Raw genomic sequence first — 19,490 nt, 5'->3', positions numbered from 1 at the left:
TAGCCCCTGCCTCGGGGACACACACTTCCTGGGAGCTGGAGGCACCCACTCTGAAGGGGTGATGGGGCAGTCCAGGGCTAGACGGTGGTCGGTGTCTCGCACGCTGTCTCTGGGGTCACACACACCCCACCGAGTGCAGCAGCTTCCTGTTTACTGTGTCCTACATGTTTTCCCCTCAGCTCCCTCACGTGATCCCTGGACACTCCTGAAAGCCAGCAGGCCTGGAGTGACTAAGCCCATTCTGCAGAAGGAGCCAGGAGAGGGGAGGTGACATGCCCAAGGTCACACAGTGAGTGAATGGCAGGGGGAGGCGAGCAAATGGTGAGAGCGACCATACATCACGCCCACTGACCACGGGCAGGGCGAATACCTCCCTCTGGCTGAGCTGAGCTGACCCAAGTGCTACAGAGCTTGGCTAAAGCTGCGGAGCCATGGAAGGAAGGCAGGTGGGCTGCCCCCCTCCTCAGGCTGGCTTGCGACTGGTCAGGTCCCCGCGTCCTGGCTTCCAAGCCTCCTCCCTTCCCCCACCTCCTTGTGGAGGAGATGCGCTCTCAGTGATAACGGGAGCGGATGTACAAACCTGGGGAGACACACAGGCAACGCAATCTGGTCTGAGACAGATGGATGTGTTGCTGATGTGACTCGCGTGTGTGAATGGCAACGGCATATCACATGAGCGCTGAAGAGAGCTGACCCCCCAGGACGGGGGTGTGCACACGTTCACAAGCAGGTACAAATAGGGGCACGAGACAGGATGCCCAAACTGGATATATGTCCAGGAAACCCAGGACACACAAACCAATCCACGTCCAGAGCTCATACGTGCAAACGTCATGGACACACATACACACACTCATCACTGCTTACCGTATACACACTCATTGCCGCTTACTGTACACACACTCATTGCCACTTATGGACATAAGCAAGATAAACACAGATATCCCTAGAGATAACAACAAACACGGACCCACTCAGAGAAGAAATGCAACTAGAAACAGATGCAGAACACGTGCACACACAGACCAGTGAACACAAACATGCAAATGGGTTCCTGCAGACATACATTTGCAACAAAGTCCACCGCTTGCCCACGTGTGTACATGGAAATTCAAGCACCCATGCCAACAGGAGGTTACAATCGCACACCAGTGAGCTTGTGTGTGTGTGCACATACACACACACAAACACGCAATGCGCGTGCGCATGTGCACTGTCGATCCCCGTCTCATTTAGCAAAACCTCCCTGAGAACTCCATTTTCTCTAAGCGGGGCGTTCACCCCAGGAAAGTCCCAAAGACACCCTGAAACACAGTCATGTCTCCATCCACCGTCTCCAGGGACGGGACATAACCTTTCCATCTCTCTGGACCTCAGCCCAAGGGGTTCAAGCAGAGGTCATGCTGGGCCCAATGACTGGGGCTGGATGCCGAGAGGACACTCACCATGAAGTCCCCGCTCCCAGTGACATGCTGCACAGCGACAGCTTTGGTCACAGGGACCACGAAGGCCTGGCAGGAACACCCAGGGCCTACTTTTGCTGCAGATGGCCCTGGCAGACCACCCCCCCGCCACCACCCCGAAGGCTTCTGGTCACTGTACCTGGGAACATTGACTTCACCTGGCAACACCCGTGCCCTCACTGACGGGACCACCGTGCTCAGCTACCGCTGTCCCCCCAGCCCCAAACCCAGTGCGTCAGACTCGCTCCGGTACCTGGGTACACCTGCCCCCACCTGGCACACCTGGGCACACCTGCCCCCACCTACCATTGCCCATCGTCAACACCTGCACATTCTCAAACTCCAGGGTGGTGTAGGCTGGGTCCAGCGCGGCACTGTAGTCGGCCATGTCCATGTCGACGAGGGTTTTGGAGAGGCGCATCCTCCCTCTCCCCGCCTCGGCCGCCTGCCCTGCCCAGGATGCCCACCCCGAAGGCTCTGGGCTGAGCCCTGGCCTCTGCGCTCCGCCCTCCCACCGCCTCCTCCCAGCCGCCCTCTCTGCCTTCCTGCGTTTCAAACCGTCCTCTGGGAGGGTCTGCCGGGAGTCTGGGCCTAGCCTCTGCGCAGGGGTGGAGGCTCTGCTGGGGAGGGGTGGGGGTTAATGGTTAATCGGCTCCCCCCTGGTGGACTGGCTGGGCGGGGCCCCGGGGATTTGGCTGTCTGTTGGTTTCTGGCTGACACCGGGGTGCTCTTACAACAGATGGGGGGCCCTAAGACCCCAATACCGTGTTACCAGTCCTGTGAGACGACGGACACATGCTGCTTCTCCAGCACTCACTGGACCCTGACTCAGCCACCTTCTGAGTCACTGTCACCCCAAGTCATGCTGATACTGACATGCTCACACGCGCCCCCAGGCACTGACAGCCCACCTCCAAGACGCCCTAACTCAGGAACTTCCCAAATCATTGACTTCAACCCTCTTATAGAGATAACGCCGTCTCATGGCTCATGAATCAGAAGCGTCGGTCCCAGGCCCCACAAACCAGGTTTCTAGATCCTCGTTCTAGGAGGCCCCTTCCGGTTTCTTGCCTTCCCTAGGGGCAGGAAGGACTGAGAGGCCCAGACTCCTGTCTAGGTCCCCTCCCCTGCTCCCCAGGACCACACTCTGGCCACCACCAGCCACCGCAGCGCCCAGGTGCTCAGGCCCAGACAGATTCTATCACCCCTTTCCTTGTCACCTCCTCCAGCTCCCCCGCCTCCACCCCGTGCCTCCCCCACCCCCCAGGGAAGAAGGGAGGCTTATAGCCCCTTAGACCCGGATTAACATTCAGGAGCCTACCACCTACTAATCATGACTCTGGGTAAATGATTCTCCTCTCTGAGCCTCAGTTTCCTCTTCTAGAAAAATGCACAATCAACTTCAAAGGGTGGTCTGAGTATTAAATGAGTTGGCGTTAGGAAAACACCAAGCAAGTATCCATTTCCCTCCACCCCCACCCTCTTGGCCCCCCTTTCGAATCTCCCTTGTTTCTCTCCTCCCTCCAGAGCGGGGTTCGCGGGCAAGCCACCTGAGCAGTGCACTCTGGGGCAAAGGAGCTCCCCTCTCACACTCCTGTGTTTGCTTTCATGCTCGGCTATTCTGAGCAAGGGGCCTGCATTTTCATTTGGGACTGGGCCCTGCTAATCTTGTGGCCTTCAATTCACGGCTAACGTTTTTCTTCTCATCCCCTCTAGCCCTCACTGCCCGCTACACAGACAGGGGCAAGAGCTCCCGATCTAGCTGGGCAGATAAGGTCTCGAGGTAGAGGTGGAAAGTGCAGGTCTGGGGAGAAGGACCTACGATTCTGGAGGCCTGGGAGCTTGTCCTCCTTTGTTGGCAGGAAGGGCCAGGCAGGGGGATTTGGTGATAAGGGCAAAGTGGGGGTGAATTAGTGAAAGAGGGCATTAATGAGTGAGTGGGTGGGTGAATTAATGAAGGAGTGAATTAACGAGTGGGTGAGGGACTTCCCTGGTGGTCCAGTGGTTAAAAATCCACCTTGCAAAGCAGGAGACTCAGGCCCAAGCCCCGCTTGGGGCACTAAAATCCCATATGCTTCGAAACAACTAAGCCTGCACCTAAACTGCTGAGCCGGAGTGCCATAATGAGAGAGTCCAGGCACCAAAACAAAAGATCCTGCCTGATGCCACTAAGACCCCACGCAGCTAAATCAACATGAAAAGAAAAAAGAGTGGGTGAATTATAGACAGGGTGCATTCATACACGAACGAGTGAACTGAGTGGGTGAATTACTGAAAGACTGAAAGGAATCAGAGTGAAATGGTGGACTAGTGAGCAAAGGCCCGCACGAGTGAAAAGGTGAGTGAATGAATGAATGGGCACATTGGAGGGAGAGGCGGCTTGCGTTTGAGGGGTGTGTAGAAGCACCCTCCTCACATTCTTCCAACTATTAGAAGCCCTTTTTCAGGCTTGTGTAAGCCTTGTTCTCCTCCCTCCATTTTCCCCCTGGGGTTTAGATAATTAGGGTGGGAAGTTGGGGGCAGCAATTGTTCCGGAGAAGAGAGGCTGGATTTGGCATTAGGAGACGAGATTTAGGGCTTCCTTGGTGCCTCAGACAGTAAAGAATCTTCCTGCCATGTGGGAGACCTGGGTTCGATCCGTGTGTGGGCAAGATCCCCTGGAAAAGGGAATGACAACCCACTCCAGTATTCTTGCCTGGAGAATCCCATTGATGGCAGAGCCTGGTGATTTACGGACTAGCTCTGTCACTATTGGGATAACTTTGCTTAAATCATGTCTCTCTAAGGGCCTCAATTTTCCCATCTGTAAAGTGGGGTGAAGATGCTGGCCCAGTTGTTTGTTGATAAGTACAAGACCTTGAGGGAGGGAAGAAGGGACAGAGATTCTAAAAGGGCTGATGGAAAAGACTTCAGCTTCTGGTGGATTCCTCCCATGTTCCTCCAAGGACATCTGAGCCTGGTTCCAAGAGCCTTGGGCAGGAGACCCGACTAAGGGATAAATGTGGAGGAGAAGGAGGGACATTCCTGGGAGGGGCTACCTAGGGCTGGTTCCCGGTCTTGTCACCTGTCTGACACCTCTGACACAGACCACACACAGCTACTCCTCTCACAAACCTATACACAGGGTGTCTCATCCAGCCTAAGGGGAGCAGTTCCCTATTTCCAAAAGTAGGCTGGGATCACTGAATGTCAAAGTTTAATCCGTAATAAAAATAACAAATCTTTGATCTCGATAGACAGCAATTTAGATTAAATTAAATAAAGTCTATAATCAATAGAGTCAGCCATGCCACACGCAAGAACTTCCAGGTGGGCAGCCTGGACACCCTAAGTTACTTCATACACAGGGACACAGATGCTTTGCCAAACACACAACACAGGTGATCCACTGCCTATGAGATACATTCCAGAAAACGATTTCATACCCATCCATGTCCCACCAATCACGACCTACCACATAAGTAAATCTACCCACCCATGAACTGGAATTTGCGTAACCTATTACACACACGATTCACCCCATCCTTGAAAAGGTGAAAGTGAAAGTCACTCAGTCATGTCCGAGTCTTTGTGACCCCATGGACTATACAGCCCATGGAATTCTCCAGACCAGAATACTGGAGTGGGTAGCCATTCCCCTCTCCAGGAGATCTTCCCAAGCCAGGGATTGAACCCAGGTCTCCCACATTGCAGGCAGATTCTTTACCAGCTGAGCTACCAGGGAAGCCCAAGAATACTGGAGTGGGTAGCCTATCCTTTCTCCAGTGGATCTCCTCGACCCAGAAATCGAACCGGAGTCTCCCGCATTGCAGGTAGATTCTTTACCAGCTGAGCTACCAGGGAACCCCATCCTTAGTTGATCCCAAACAATATCTTCTAGATGCACATCCCTCATATAAACAACTGGCCGCCTCTAAGATCCACCAACTCTGTGGTCTTGGGCAAGTCATTATTTCCAAGCCTCAGTTTCTTCTCCTGTAAAATGGGCCAAACTTGAAATTTGTTATGAAGATGAGACGGGATAATACTATAAAGTTCTTAGTCCTTCCCTCACCCCCACCCCACCCCTACAGGATAAACCGTGGACCTTGAAATCAGAAAGAGCTGGGTCAAAAGTCAGGCACTGCCACAGCCGTGCTGCACTGAAGATCGAAGATCCCACGTGCCACCACTAAGACTGGGCACAGCCAAACAAAAACAAAAACAAAAACACTCAGGCACTGCCAACTTCCCAAACTCTGCGACCTCGGGTTCCAGCTTTCTCAACCTTATTTTTGGCACCAGACGGCTTGCACCTTTTCCCTGGGGGATGGCGTGGGCATGAAATGGCCAAGTGTAGGCATATAGGGCAGTAGCAGTGACTGCTGGGACTGACTCCTTGACCTTGGCTACACAGTCAGCTGGAATCGGGACCCCTGCACAGGAGAACTCCGGGGACAGCTGGCCCGGCCCTGAGCTGACCCCGGCCTCTTTGCCATCAACTCTGCAGCCCTTCTTTATCTCGGCACTGCCTCCCGGGGCTCTCAGACCCCAGCTCAACATGTTCCAGATCCCAGGGGAAAACAGGCCTTAGAGCTCACTTGGAGGTCCCACTCCTTGTCCTAGATGGAGAAGCAGGAGCCTCAGGAAGGGGAAAGAGGGGCATTTTGAGAGCAATGCCCTGAGCAGCCAGGGGTTGGGGAGGAGGGGCGGTGGGCAGGGTGCTCAAGCCTATGGTGTGGACAGAAGGTAAGGGAGCTGCCATTCTGGACCACAGCATTTTTCTTTTCAATGACAATAATGTTTCCAGGAAGACTCTGCGCTAGGCCTGGTGCTAGGACCCTTCCACTCTTCTTAGCTGATCTGTCCCGCGTTGTAGCAGACACAACTGAGGCTCAAAGAGGTGAAGCCTCTTGCTGAAGGCCAACCTGATGTAAGAGGAGGGGCTGTAACTGGAACCCCAGTCTGACTCCAGAGCTTGAGGGTTTCACCTACTCCTTGCTGCCTCCCAGAAAGAACCTCGGACTTCTGAGCGCTGGTGGCTGTTCCGTCGTCACGTTACTGCTGAAGCACTCAGGGGTCTGAGAAGCCAAGGAGCCTGTCCTGGTGCATGTGCAAGTTCAGAGGCATCCTCCAGACACCGGCTACCCCAGGGCCACCAGGCATCTTCATGTGCCCTGGGTGCTCACGTCCCCACTGTCTCCAGCCTCTCCTCCCCCACCCATCACCCAGGGAGCGGTGCAGGGAACCAGGGACTTATCAAGACAGAGAACAAAAGTCGTGGGGGAAAGAAGCCAAGAGCCATCTCCACTCTGGGGTAGGGCCCTTCAGTTTCGCCCCTTTGAAATTTCAAATTCCAGTTTGTGGACAAAGTCCTAACTTTCTCACAATATAGGTCCCCAAACACTGACCAAACTCCAGTCTGGGCAGCCAGCAGGGCCCCGTGTGGCCTTTCGGCTTCCTTTGGCAGCTCTCAAGGTCTCGGGGCACCAGCTGGGGTCTGTCAGGTCATCCCTGCAGCCCCAGCCCACCCCTCAGGGACCCATGCCTCCCACCTGAGAGGACAGCCCTCTTCCTGGAGCTGGGATCTGTCACTGGCTGGTACCAACAGCAGATACCAGGTAGGCCCCCTCCCTGTTCTGGGCTTCTTTTCTCCCCCTAACACAGCTCATCCCACTCTCCTTGTCCTGAGTACAGGCCATGTTGGTTTAAGCCAGTCATGGAACTTCAAGACTGGACAGGGTGGCTCAGCCAACCCACCCATTTGGCAGATGGAGAAACTGAGGCCCCCAGGGGCGTGGCAGCCGTCGAACCAGGGACACAGGCCCAGGACCCCTCAGTGAGCCCTGAGGATGGAGGACTCATGCTCAAGCTCATGCAGAGGCAGTGGGGTGGGGGGAGCACAGTCTTAACAAGAAGACCACAAGCCCCATGAGGAGCCCTTTGCTTCACTACAGTCCTCAAGGGCCCTGGCAGTGCCTCCTACGGACCCCAGAGGGTGACCTGTCTAATCACTCAAGGACTGATGACCACTCGCTCAGATGCCATGGAAGTATCGGGTGGGCAGAAAAGTTCATTTGGGTTTTTCTGTCAGATGTTATGGAAAAAGCCAAATGAACTTTTTGGTCAACTCAATATTTCCGAGAGGAAGAGGAGGAAGCTGAGGGCTGAAGGCCAGTGGGCTTGGAAGGAAACATTTATGTGGTTAACTGATAACTAAGCCCCATCCTTGGGCCCCTGGAAGCCTCCTTCCTCCTTCTCCTCAGCATGATTAAGACCAACTTACCTGCTCGCTAATCATTGCTGAGCCTGTTGATTTTGCCTTAAAAAATTAACTGGGCATGAGTTTGCGGTTTGCCTCACCCCTAACCCTGCAAAGCAAAAGGCCTGGGTGGGCAGGAGGCCGCTGGGTTATGCAAGAGGCCATCAGCCTCCCCACGCACAGCCAGAGCCACCTCTTGCTCTCCAAAGGGTAGGTTTTGCTCAAGAGTCAACAGTCTGCTTGTTCCCCCTGCTCTGGGTCCTGAGCAAATTTGCTGTGTTACCAAACAGAGATAAAAGCAGCTGGGGGTGAGGGGCGGGGGGCAAGGTGAGGGGGAGAGCTTTCCAAACAGGGATGCGAAGCGGCGGCTTTGAGCTGCCATTCTAGAATCCTGCAGTGTCAGAGCCAGGGGAGCCCTTAGGAGGATGCGGCCTGGGGCCTTTCAGATGGGTTCTCATGTCCTAGGAGCCAAGGGGGTCTGCGCCCAGGCCCTACTTCACCCCGTGTCTGCCTTTTACGGACACTGGTCCTTAATATTTTATCTCAAAATAGAGCCAGCTGCTAATAATGAGAATCAGAAAACCACCGGTTCAGCCTCATCATACAGATGGGGAGATGGAGGCCAAGTAGGAAAGTGACTCGTCCAGGAACAGAAAGTCATCCAGGGTCTCCAGCTAGGCTAGGGCAGGCAGGAGCTCTCTCTGGTACTCAGGGATGTATCCTGGATGTTAGCGAACAAAATGGCACTGAAAGGCCCTTCTTTGCTGTTTACCCTCCCTCCCAGGGCTGGCTGTAAGCACAGTGGCGCCTGAGAGCCACCGGGAAGGTCTGAGTCAGGGAGGAAGGGTGGGGATGAGGGTGTCACCTGGCCCAGAGTCCTGTGGGCCCTCTGAGAAGCAGTCATGAGCTGCAAACCAGAGGTTCAAAGTTATAACCTGTCCCAGCCACATCCTCTCTCTGAAGGCACTGGGCCACAGAAAAAGACGCAGAGCCCTGCCCTGACTCTCTCGACCTCGCTGAGTCTCAGTTTTCTCACCTATAAATTGGGAATAATGGTACCTAACTCATAAGGTTGTCGTGAGGATGAAACGGAGTGGGATCTACGCAATGATAACCATGGCCAATGCTTACAAAGCTGTTTTGCAGGCATTCACGTATTAACAGGCTTCCCAGGTGGCTCTAGTGGTATAGAATCTGCCTGCCAATGCAGGAGACAGACGAGACACAGGTTCAGTCCCTGAGTTGGAAAGAGCCCCTGAAGGAGGGCATGGCAACCCACTCCAGCATTCATGTCTGGAGAAGCCCATGGACTGAGGAGCATGGCTGGCTGCAGTCCATAGGGTCACGCTGAGTTGGACATGACCAAAGCAACTTAGCACACATACGTGCACATAATAACTCATCAATCCTCATAACCACTTTGCAATGTAAAGCCAAGTTTTTAATCACCGTCTTATAGACCCAGGGCACAGAGAGACTGAATCATGTGCCGGAGCTCACACAGCTTCTAAGAAGCTGGGATTCCAATCCAAGTAGTCTGGCTCCAGAGTCTGTGCTCCTAATCTCCAAGCCACCCTGCCCTTCCAGGGCTGGCATATGGTAAATGATCAATGAAAAGTGGTCAGTGTGATGATAAAATAAGCTCCATCCCAAGGCACATGTGGGCTGTGTGTATGGATTGTGAGGGCTGGAAGGAGGCAGAAAGAAGACCTATCTCTGGGCTGGAGTGGTCAGAGAGGGCTTCCTGGAGGAGGTGGCATCCTAGGCAGAGGAAACTTCCAGAACTGAAGAACATGGTGGGTGAGGATGAAAGGGCATGGAAGCCACTCTGGCTGGAGAGCAGGGCATTAGGGGAAATGCTGTCCGAAAGGCCCAAGAGGTAGTATAGAGAGTGTGGTCTAGAGAATGATCAGGAAGGAAGCCAGGAGGACTTGGGTCTGTGTAGGAGGAGCCTCCCTACAGGCTGCCTTCTACCAGGTGGCTTGTGACTTCTAGGCTGCGGCTGTTTCTGTCCTCCTGTGTACGTTCCTCCCTCCCGGGTATGTTCCTGACTTTATCTGCAGAAGTGACTTTAGGAGTTGGATGGGGCCTGCCCAGCTCTTGTTGGGTCTGAAGGGTGCAGGTCCTGGTATTCAGGTGAGGGATGAACTCACATCCCAGGAACCACCCTTGGTCTCCCACATCCTTATTCTGAAGAGCTCCAGGGATCTGCCTGGAGGCCACTGGGTTGAAATGTTTGGGACCCTGAGACTTAGGCCACAGTTGCTGTGTACAGTTGTACAGATGGCTCACTGCACAAAGGTTCTCTGGGAAAGGGAGCAAGTGGAGGTGGAAATCCAACCTTGTTCCACTTACCAAGCCAACTGCCCGTGGAGATCTGTCTGCCCAGGGGTGGGGCACCACTCACTTCTTTTCACAAAATATCCATTGTAAGCCCTGTTGTAGTTCTGTGTCCAGCTACTATGTGACCTTGGGCAAGGTCATTTCCCTCCTGGGCCTTGGTTTCCCATTTGAAAAGCTGTCTAGCATAAAGCAGAGATTCAACCTTGATGGTGAATTAGAATCACCTGGAACCTTTAAAAAATACTGATGCTCAGGTCCTGTCACAGTCCAGTGACTGAATCTAGGGGTGAGTGTGTGCTGGCTCTGAGTATTTTTTAAAGTTCTCAGGTGATCCTAATATGCAGCCAAGATTGACAGCCATCGTAGGAGGGCTTAAAATTCTGGAGATGGAAAAGCCTCGATGTGTATCCAAGTTCTACAACCTCCTGGTTGCAATTGCAATAAGGCTCCATTCCCCCGTCTGTAGAATGGGAACATGATAGCTTCCTCATAAAGTCAGAATGCCAGTTCAATGAGATGCTGTTCAGACAGTGCTTTGGCACTGTGGTGGGCCTGTAGGAAGCTCCTGATTCTTGGTACTGTTGACTATTAATTTGCTATTGGCAAAATGAAATTGGCTTAAAATTCAAGGGCCTTTCTAGGTCAAGGATTCAGAGACTCAGGGTCTGGTCCTAGATCATGGGTCTTCATATTGTCAATAATATGACATTAGCCAAGATGTCATTGAAGTATGAGCGATTGTTCTTACGGTTTGCTATTTTCCCCAATCTGCTAAAAAAAAAAAAGTAAATTTCTTTTTTAATTGGTACTATATTCACATGACTCAAAAATCAAAACAAAATAAAAAGTGCAGGGACCTCTCTGGTGGTCCAGTGGCTAAGACACCTCACTCCCAAAGCACAAGGCCCAGGTTCGAGCCTTAGTGGGGGAACTAGACTCCAACATGCCACAACTAAGATTTGGTGCAGCCAGATAAATAAATAAATCCATAATTTTGTTTGATGGTGCACTTGAGGAAACTTGTGTCCTCCCCTGCCTCCTGTCCACCAGTAGCTAACATATAAGATCATAAGATATCACCTCCCACTTCTTAAACTGTTCTGCATCTCACTTTGTTCATTTACCAGTATAACCTGGAGATTTTCCCACAGCAAATGAGAATGAGCTTTGAGGATGGAAGGGTTGTTGCCCCCTTTCACAGGTGAGGAAACTGAGGCTCACAATGCTGAGTCAAGAGTGTTTGACCTATGGCTACTTGGCTTCAGAGTCAGTGTTTGTTTTCCTGCCCCAGTGTGGCCTTCCAGGAAGCCTGGCCAGCAGCTTTGGAGCCAGGCCTAAATTTCTCCAACCCAGGCCTGGCAAGGGGAGATGGCATGGGGATGGGTTCTCATGGCCCCCCACCTTGTCCAGGTCCTGAAGTCACAGAAGGGCTGGAGCGTGGAACAAAAAATGTCCAAGGTCATCCAGATAGTGACCCAGTGTGGGGATGTCCCCTGGAAGGGACAGTTAGGGCCTGGTGGCCGTGCCCTCCAGTAGAGTGGAGCCTGCCAGGGACATTCTGGCAGCCTCAGACTGTGCAGGTGGTGGGGGAGGGAAGGAGGAGGTGGGGGAGGTGGGGAGAGAAGGGAAGCCTGGCTGATGGGACAGGCCCAAGGGAGAGGAGGCTGAGGGGACGTCATGCCTGGAGGTCAGGAAGGAGGATCTGGGATTCATGGTAGAGGGGGCAATGACATTTGAACCAAATATTTTCTTCCCAGGCAACCCCAGGGCTGCCTCTGGATTCCTGACCTGCTTCAGTTCACTGCCTGACTTTGGACAAGTCACTTTCCTGTTCTGTGCCTCAGTTTCCCTAAAGCAAAATGAAGCAGATGAGGAAGCTGGTCTTCAGGTAGCCTTAAAACACCCCTAAAAGACTCTGTGAGGTGGACTTCCTTTAGTGGTCCAGTGGCTAAGACTCTGGGCTTCCACTGCAGGGGCTGTGGGTTCAATCCCTAGCTGGAGAGGTTCCACATACCTCGAGGTGCAGCCAAAAAATAAAACTAAAAATAAATAAAATTAAAATAAAATAATGACTGTAGACTGCAAGGTATTACAAAAAAAAAAAAAAAAAAGACTCTGTGAGGCTCCCCTTGCCTTGTTAAGGAAGTCTGGGTCTTGCCTTGATCAGAATAGGGTCTGCCTGTCAAGGCCCTGGGCCTTCCTGGGATGGGGACTGAGGTGACAGCATCTCTGCTGCTGCTGCTGAGTCGCTTCAGTCGTGTCCGACTCTGTGCGACCCCATAGACAGCAGCCCACCAGGCTCCCTCATCCCTGGGATTCTCCAGGCAAGAACACTGGAGTGGGTGGCCATTTCCTTCTCCAATGCATGAAAGTAAAAAGTGAAAGTGAAGTTGCTCAGTCACGTCCGACTCTTAGCGACCCCATGGACTGCCGCCTACCAGGCTCCTCTGTCCATGGATTTTCCAGGCAAGAGTACTGGAGTGGTGTGCCATTGCCTTCTCTGACAGTATCTCTACCCTGCTCCAAAATCTATACTCCTCCCTTTGGCCCTGTGTCTCTCTCCCACCATCTCAGCCTCCTCTCCAGGTAGATGTGGAGTCAGGATCATACCTGAGGGGTCCCGGGGGAAGCCCTGGCCCCAGTCTGACATCCTCCTCCTGATGTTATGGGGTCGCACACAGCAGGCAACCTCTTCATCCTTAAGGGAGCTCCCGCAGCCACTCTGGCACCCAAGACCCTGTGAGGGCTGCCGGGCAGAGTTAATCTCTTAATACTGGTCACAATGAGATTTCAGGGATGGATGGAGGCAGTCTCCATGGAAACTGCAGACCAGCCCAGGACCCATGCAAGGAATTAGCCAAGGGCTCAGTCAAGGATTCCTAGAGACTCAACCCAAACAGAAACGGGAGACACAGCAGCCTGAACTCCCTTTTCCTGTTCCATACCCCTCGCTGTACTGTCTCAGCGCTCTCTCGTTAAATTGGATGGAGCCACCTTCACAGGGACAGCCCTGTCACCTTTCTGGGCCTCAGTTTCTTCGTTCCCCAATTGGACTTATAATCCTTAACCCTGAGCCTTTTCTAGAAGAGTCAGGCTTCAGAATCTGCCAGACCTGAGCTTGAAGCTAGGCCTTTCCCACTCAGACTATAAACCCAGACCAGGCATTTCCCCTCTCCTAGCCTCAGTTTCCTTATCTATATAATGGGTACAATCACTGTGGTACCTGACTGGTGGGTACTGATGCTCAGTGACTGAGTCTCCTTCTCACCTCTTTCTGACTGCTCCTTCCACACTGCACTTCTGCCCTGCACTCCAGCCATTGCAGTTTTCAGAATCTCATAGCCCCTAACTTATCTCTGGCCTTTGCACACGCCACACCTTCTGCCCAGAGCAGCTGTCACACCACTCTCTTCACCTCCTCATCCTCCAAGTCCCACCTAGGTCATCTTCCTCCAGGCAGTCCTGCTGGCTTAGGCAAGTCAGGGCTCCCCTTGGTGCTCCCACAGCCCCTATTACTTTATACCATCACAGTTCAATCACACGGTGGTTACTGTTTATTTGTCTGCCTCCTCCATTGGACTATGTCTCATTTTGCCCTTATAGTCCCAGAACCCAGCTGGCAGTTAATATAATGGGTTGGATGGATAGATGAGTGGATGAAGAAATTTGTCCATCCAATCATTCGACATTTATTCAGTGCATTCTATGTGCACTATCGTGGGTGCTAGAGGTGACACAGTGAACAGTTAAGATCCCTCCCCGACAGGGCTGCCGTATTAACAAATAAAAGCACAGGAGGCCCAGTTAAATCTGAATTTCAGATAAACAGTGAATAACTCGTTTAGTACAAGTATGTACCAACTAACACCATTTCAGTTCAGTTCAATCACTCAGTCATGTCCGACTCTGCGACCCCATGAATCGCAGCACGCCAGGCCTCCCTGTCCATCACCAACTCCCGGAGTTCACTCAGACTCACGTCCATCGAGTCGGTGATGCCATCCAGCCATCTCATCCTCTGTCGTCCCCTTTTCCTCCTGCCTCCAATCCCTCCCAGCATGTCTTTTCCAATGAGTCAACTCTTCGCATGAGGTGGCCAAAGTTTCGAGTTTCAGCTTTAACATCATTCCTTCCAAAGAACACTCAGGACTGGTCTCCTTTAGGATGGACTGGTTGGATCTCCTTGCAGTCCAAGGGACTCTCAAGAGTCTTCTCCAACACCACAGTTCAAAAGCATCAATTCTTCGGCGTTCAGCTTTCTTCACATTCCAACTCTCACATCCATACATGACCACTGGAAAAACCATAGCCTTGACTAGAGGGATCTTTGTTGGCAAAGTGATGTGTCTGCTTTTCAATATGCTATCTAGGTTGGTCATAACTTTTCTTCCAAAGAGTAAGCGTACATATATATATATTTTTTTTTTCATACTTTAAAACTTCAGTTGTTTTATCTTCCATTTCAAACGTAACTGTGCATTCTACATTGGATCTGGCCACCTTATTTTCTCCCTCACGGAACTTACATCCTGGTGGGGAGGTGCAGTGGAATCAGGAGGAAGTAAACAAAAAAAAAAGAATTTCAAACATGAGTTAAGTACGGTGAAGATAATGAAACAGCACAATGTGGATAGCGCCTGGGGATGGTAGGGGCCATCTGTGTACTGGGTGATCGCCAAGCTAGTGACCTTGACCTTTAAGGGACAATTCTAAGCTCCAGTGAGAGGCGACCTAGGAAAAGCCCTCTGAGGGTCATAAAGGAAGTGGAGGCCGGTAAACTTGAGAGAAGAGCTCTGAGGAGAGCTAACAGCGCAGCCAGGGCTCACCTGACAAGACTCAATTTTGCAATTTGGATCTGGGCCCTCACAAACCTTCGCGACCCCGCAGCCCCACCCCCTCGGCCAGTCAAGGTCCTCTGCGGGGCTGAGACAGGGGAAGGCGCCAAAGGGCTGTACGAGAAGCGTGGCCACCTGGGCCGGAGCGGGGAGCCCTGACGCCATCCTCCCACCTCCGTCCCAGGGTGGCCCTTGGGGCGCAGGGTAGAACATGCGCGGCGCTGAGCCCGGGGTCCTCCTGGAGGAAGTCGGTTAGACGCTTCGCAGCGCCGCACTTTGCGTGTCCCGGGCTCCTCCTAGTGGCCAACGCAAGGACTAGCGAACAGAAACTTCAAATAACGCACGGGCTTCACCAATCACAGCCGACGTCGTACGACTCGCCAAACGGCGAAAGACAGTTGGACACAATTCCCTGAGGTTCTATTTACGAGGCCAGCAAACTTTCCTCCAGTCACACACCAGCACGTGGTCACTGGACCAATCAGAACGCAGTATTTAAAAACTGGTTCCCCAAGGCCGGTTTCGCGCTCCCATTGCACTATCTCCCAAATTTGTATTCTCAATATCCGGTCCCAACAGGGTCCTAGACTTTGTGCGGGAGAAGGCAATGGCACCCCACTCCAGTACTCTTGCCTGGAAAATCCCATGGACGGAGGAGCCTGGTAGGCTGCAGTCCATGGGGTCGCTAAGAGTTGGACACGACTGAGCGACTTCACTTTCACACATTGGAGAAGGAAATGGCAACCCACTCCAGAGTTCTTGCCTGGAGAATCTCAGGGACGGTGGGGGAGTGGGGGGAGTGGGGGGTGTGGGCTGACGGGCTGCTGTCTATGGGGTCGCACAGAGTCGGACACGACTGAAGTGACTTAGCAGCTTAGCAGCAGACTTTGTGTAGGCTCTATGTGGAAGCCCATGTTTGCTTTCAGGGATATTTCTTTATCTTAATATTTAACGATAATGTATCATTAATTATCCTACCCCCATTATAAAAATTAATATGTGGAGAGTGGGGAAAGCATGACCTTTGGAGTTAAATACACCCGAATTGGATGTTTCCTAGCTTTGTGAAGTAGGTCAATTCACTTCACCTTCCTCAATCTTTAAAAAAGAACTCATCAGAAAATCCAGTTCTTCCCACCTCCAATAGTATCTCAAATTTTATCATCTTTTCATCTTCACCACAGTCAACCTTGTCCCCACAATTGTCATGTGGAAGTGTGGAAGGGAGGGAGCTCCCTTAGCAACAAGCAACATGACAAAGCTTTAGTGGTTTTACTTGGCTGCAGCAGCCCAAACCTCTAACCTGTCTCATGTGCCATTAGTTAATCTATAGTGCTCTGGTGAAATGAGCTAAGAAGCCCTCCATATACACCAACCATACACAAACAATTGTGTTTGACTTCAATTTTAATAGAAACACAATATTTTCCTAAGATGGGACAGGGTGAGAAAACCAATAATTGACTATCCAAAAGTGAACTTTTTTGGGACTTCCCCGTGGTTCAGTGGTTAAGACTCTGCACTTCCGCTGCAGGGAAGTGGGTTGGATCCCTGGTCTGGGAACTAAGATCCCAGAGTGAATGCTGGGTGGTGCAGTCAACACCCCACTACCCCAAGCAAAAAGAAAACAAATAAGACCAAAAAAGTTCTGGGCTGACTGTTGGGGAAGAGGAGAGGGGCAGTGTAGCAGAGTGGTCAAGGCTACTGCTTTTGAAATATTAATGGTTCTGTTTACATAACTGTTCTACCCTGTGAAAATAAGTTCTTCAAACCTTATTTGTTTCATCTGTGAAACAGGAATCAATAAGAGGACCTCTTCATAGATGGTTTTGTGGAATAAATGTGATAAACCACATAAACCGAGTACATGGTTGCCCATCACGTTACTGTGTTAGTTCAGTTCAGTTCAGTTCAGTCGCTCAGCTGTGTCCGACTCTTTGCGACCCCATGAATCGCAGTACACCAGGCCTCCCTGTCCATCACCATCTCCCGGAGTTCACTCAGACTCACGTCCATCAGGTCCGTGATGCCATCCAGCCATCTCATCCTCTGTCGTCCCCTTCTCCTCCTGCCCCCAATCCCTCCCAGCATCAGAGTCTTTTCTAATGAGTCAGCTCTTCACATGAGGTGGCCAAAGTACTGGAGTTTCAGCTTTAGCATCATTCCTTCCAAAGAAATCCCAGGGTTGATCTCCTTCAGAATGGACTGGTTAGATCTCCTTGCAGTCCAAGGGACTTTTAAGAGTCTTCACCAACACCACAATTCAAAAGCATCAATTCTTTGGCGCTCAGCCTTCACAGTCCAACTCTCACATCCATACATGACCACTGGAAAAACCATAGCCTTGACTAGACGGACCTTAGTCGGCAAAGTAATGTCTCTGCTTTTGAATATACTGTCTAGGTTGGTCATAACTTTTCTTCCAAGGAGTAAGCGTCTTTTAATTCATGGCTGCAGTCACCATCTGCAGTGATTTTGGAGCCCCCCAAAATAAAGTCTGACACTGTTTCCACTGTTTCCCCATCTATTTCCCATGAAGTGATGGGACCAGATGCCATGATCTTCGTTTTCTGAATGTTGAGCTTTAAGCCAACTTTTTCCCTCTCCTCTTTCACTTTCATCAAGAGGCTTTTTAGCTCCTCTTCACTTTCTGCCATAAGGGTGGTGTCATCTGCATATCTGAGGTGATTGATATTTCTCCCAGCAATCTTGATTCCAGCTTGTGTTTCTTCCAGTCCAGCGTTTCTCATGATGTACTCTGAATAGAAGTTAAATAAGCAGGGTGACAATATACAGCCTTGACGTACTCCTTTTCCTATTTGGAACCAGTCTGTTGTTCCATGTCCAGGTCTAACTGTTGCTTCCTGACCTGCATACAGATTTCTCAAGAGGCAGGTCAGGTGGTGTCGTATTCCCATCTCTTTCAGAATTTTCCACAGTTTATTGTGATCCACACAGTCAAAGGCTTCGGCATAGTCAACAAAGCAGAAATAGATGTTTTTCTGGAACTCTCTTGCTTTTTCCATGATCCAGCAGATGTTGGCAATTTGATCTCTGGTTCCTCTGCCTTTTCTAAAACCAGCTTGAACATCAGGGAGTTCACGGTTCACGTATTGCTGAAGCCTGGGTTAGAGAATTTTGAGCATTACTTTACTAGCACGTGAGATGAGTGCAATTGTGCGGTAGTTTGAGCATTCTTTGGCATTGCCTTTCTTTGGGATGGGAATGAAAACTGACCTTTTCCAGTCCTGTGGCCATTGCTGAGTTTTCCAAATTTGCTGGCATATTGAGTGCAGCACTTTCACAGCATCATCTTTCAGGATTTGATACAGCTCAACTGGAATTCCATCACCTCCACTAGCTTTGTTCGTAGTGATGATTTCTAAGGCCCACTTGACGTCACATTCCAAGACGTCTGGCTCTACAAAGTACTTTTCTTTGGAAAAGGATGCTCACTGTTCTTAGAGCTTCACAGGACAAGTTAGGACCAACAGTGGATTGTACAGGAGGAAGATTTGTGCTTAAAATGAAGAACATTTTTCTACTGGATACAATGGCACTACCCGGGGAAAAGTTGCTTCATTAAGTAATGAGGGTTCTGTTGCTAAAAGTGACAAGCCCAAGCTGAATGACCATCAGGGAGGATGGTGAGAGGATTCTTCCAATGGATCAAAGGTTGAATCAAAGTAGCATTTCCTAGGTGCAAAAGCCTTAAACTAGGATCAAAACCAAATTCATGTTGGAAAAACTGGATATTCACATGTGAAAAAAATGAAGCTGGACTCTTAGTTTACATGTATAAAATAATTAACACAAAATGGGTTAAAGACTTAAGTGCTTTTAGAAGAAAACAGGAGGAAATATTCATGATGTTGGATTTAGCAATGATTTCTTGGAGATAACACCAAAAGCACCGGTAACAAAAGAAAAAAAACAGATAAACTGGACCGCATTGAAATGAAGAATTTTGTGCACCAAAGGACATTATTAAGAAAGTGAAAAGGCAACCCATGAAATGAGAGAAAATATTTGTAAGTCATGTCTGATAAGAGGTTAATATTCAGAATATATAAAGAATTCCTATAGCGCAACAACAACAAAACTTGATTTTAAAATAGGCAAAGGATTTAAATAGATATTATTCGGAAAAGGATGTACGAATGACCAAGAACCACATGAAAATATGCTCGACATCACTAATCATTGCTTGCTTGCTTGCTTAGTTGTGTCCAGCTCTTTATGACCCCATGGACTGCAGCCCACCAGGCTTCTCTGTCCATGGGATTATCCAGGCAAGAATACTGGAGTGGGTGGCCATTATGTCCTCCAGGGGATCTTCCCAATCCAGGGACTGAGCCCTCATCTCCTGCTTCTCGTGCACTGCAGAATTCTTTACCTGCTGAGTCATCTGGGAATTCTAAATATTAGTGAAATGCAGATCAAAACTAAGATAAGATACCACTTCACACCTATTAGGATGGATATAAGAAAAAAAAAGATAATAAGCATTGTTAAGGATGTGGAGAAATTGGAGCCCTTTCTCACTGCTGGTGAGAATATAAAATAACACAGCCACTTAGAAAAGCACTATAACAGTGCCTTTAAAAA

The 19,490-nt window shown here is 50.6% G+C and overlaps 1 protein-coding gene across 4 annotated transcripts in view; it reads right to left on the bottom strand.

Moving 5' to 3' along the window:
- HNF4A (hepatocyte nuclear factor 4 alpha) overlaps positions 1–19,490 on the bottom strand; it is a 66,891-nt gene that overhangs the window by 27,741 nt on the left and 19,660 nt on the right. For 3 of the 4 annotated variants that reach the window (XM_005688574.3, XM_005688575.3, XM_013968896.2), the window contains exon 1: positions 1,770–2,049. The exons of the other annotated variant lie outside the window; for it this stretch is intronic. In XM_005688574.3, coding sequence (XP_005688631.1) covers positions 1,770–1,884 — 115 coding nt within the window. In that variant the 5' untranslated portion in view covers positions 1,885–2,049. Of the gene's footprint in view, positions 1–1,769; positions 2,050–19,490 lie in introns of those variants that run through there. 4 annotated transcript variants of the gene reach the window in all.

The sequence above is a fragment of the Capra hircus genome, chromosome 13, assembly GCF_001704415.2.
Source record: "Capra hircus breed San Clemente chromosome 13, ASM170441v1, whole genome shotgun sequence".
NCBI classification, from domain to species: Eukaryota; Metazoa; Chordata; class Mammalia; order Artiodactyla; family Bovidae; genus Capra; species Capra hircus.
The sequence above is the reverse complement of the archived record's forward strand: the minus strand, read 5'-3'. Positions and strand labels throughout refer to the sequence as shown.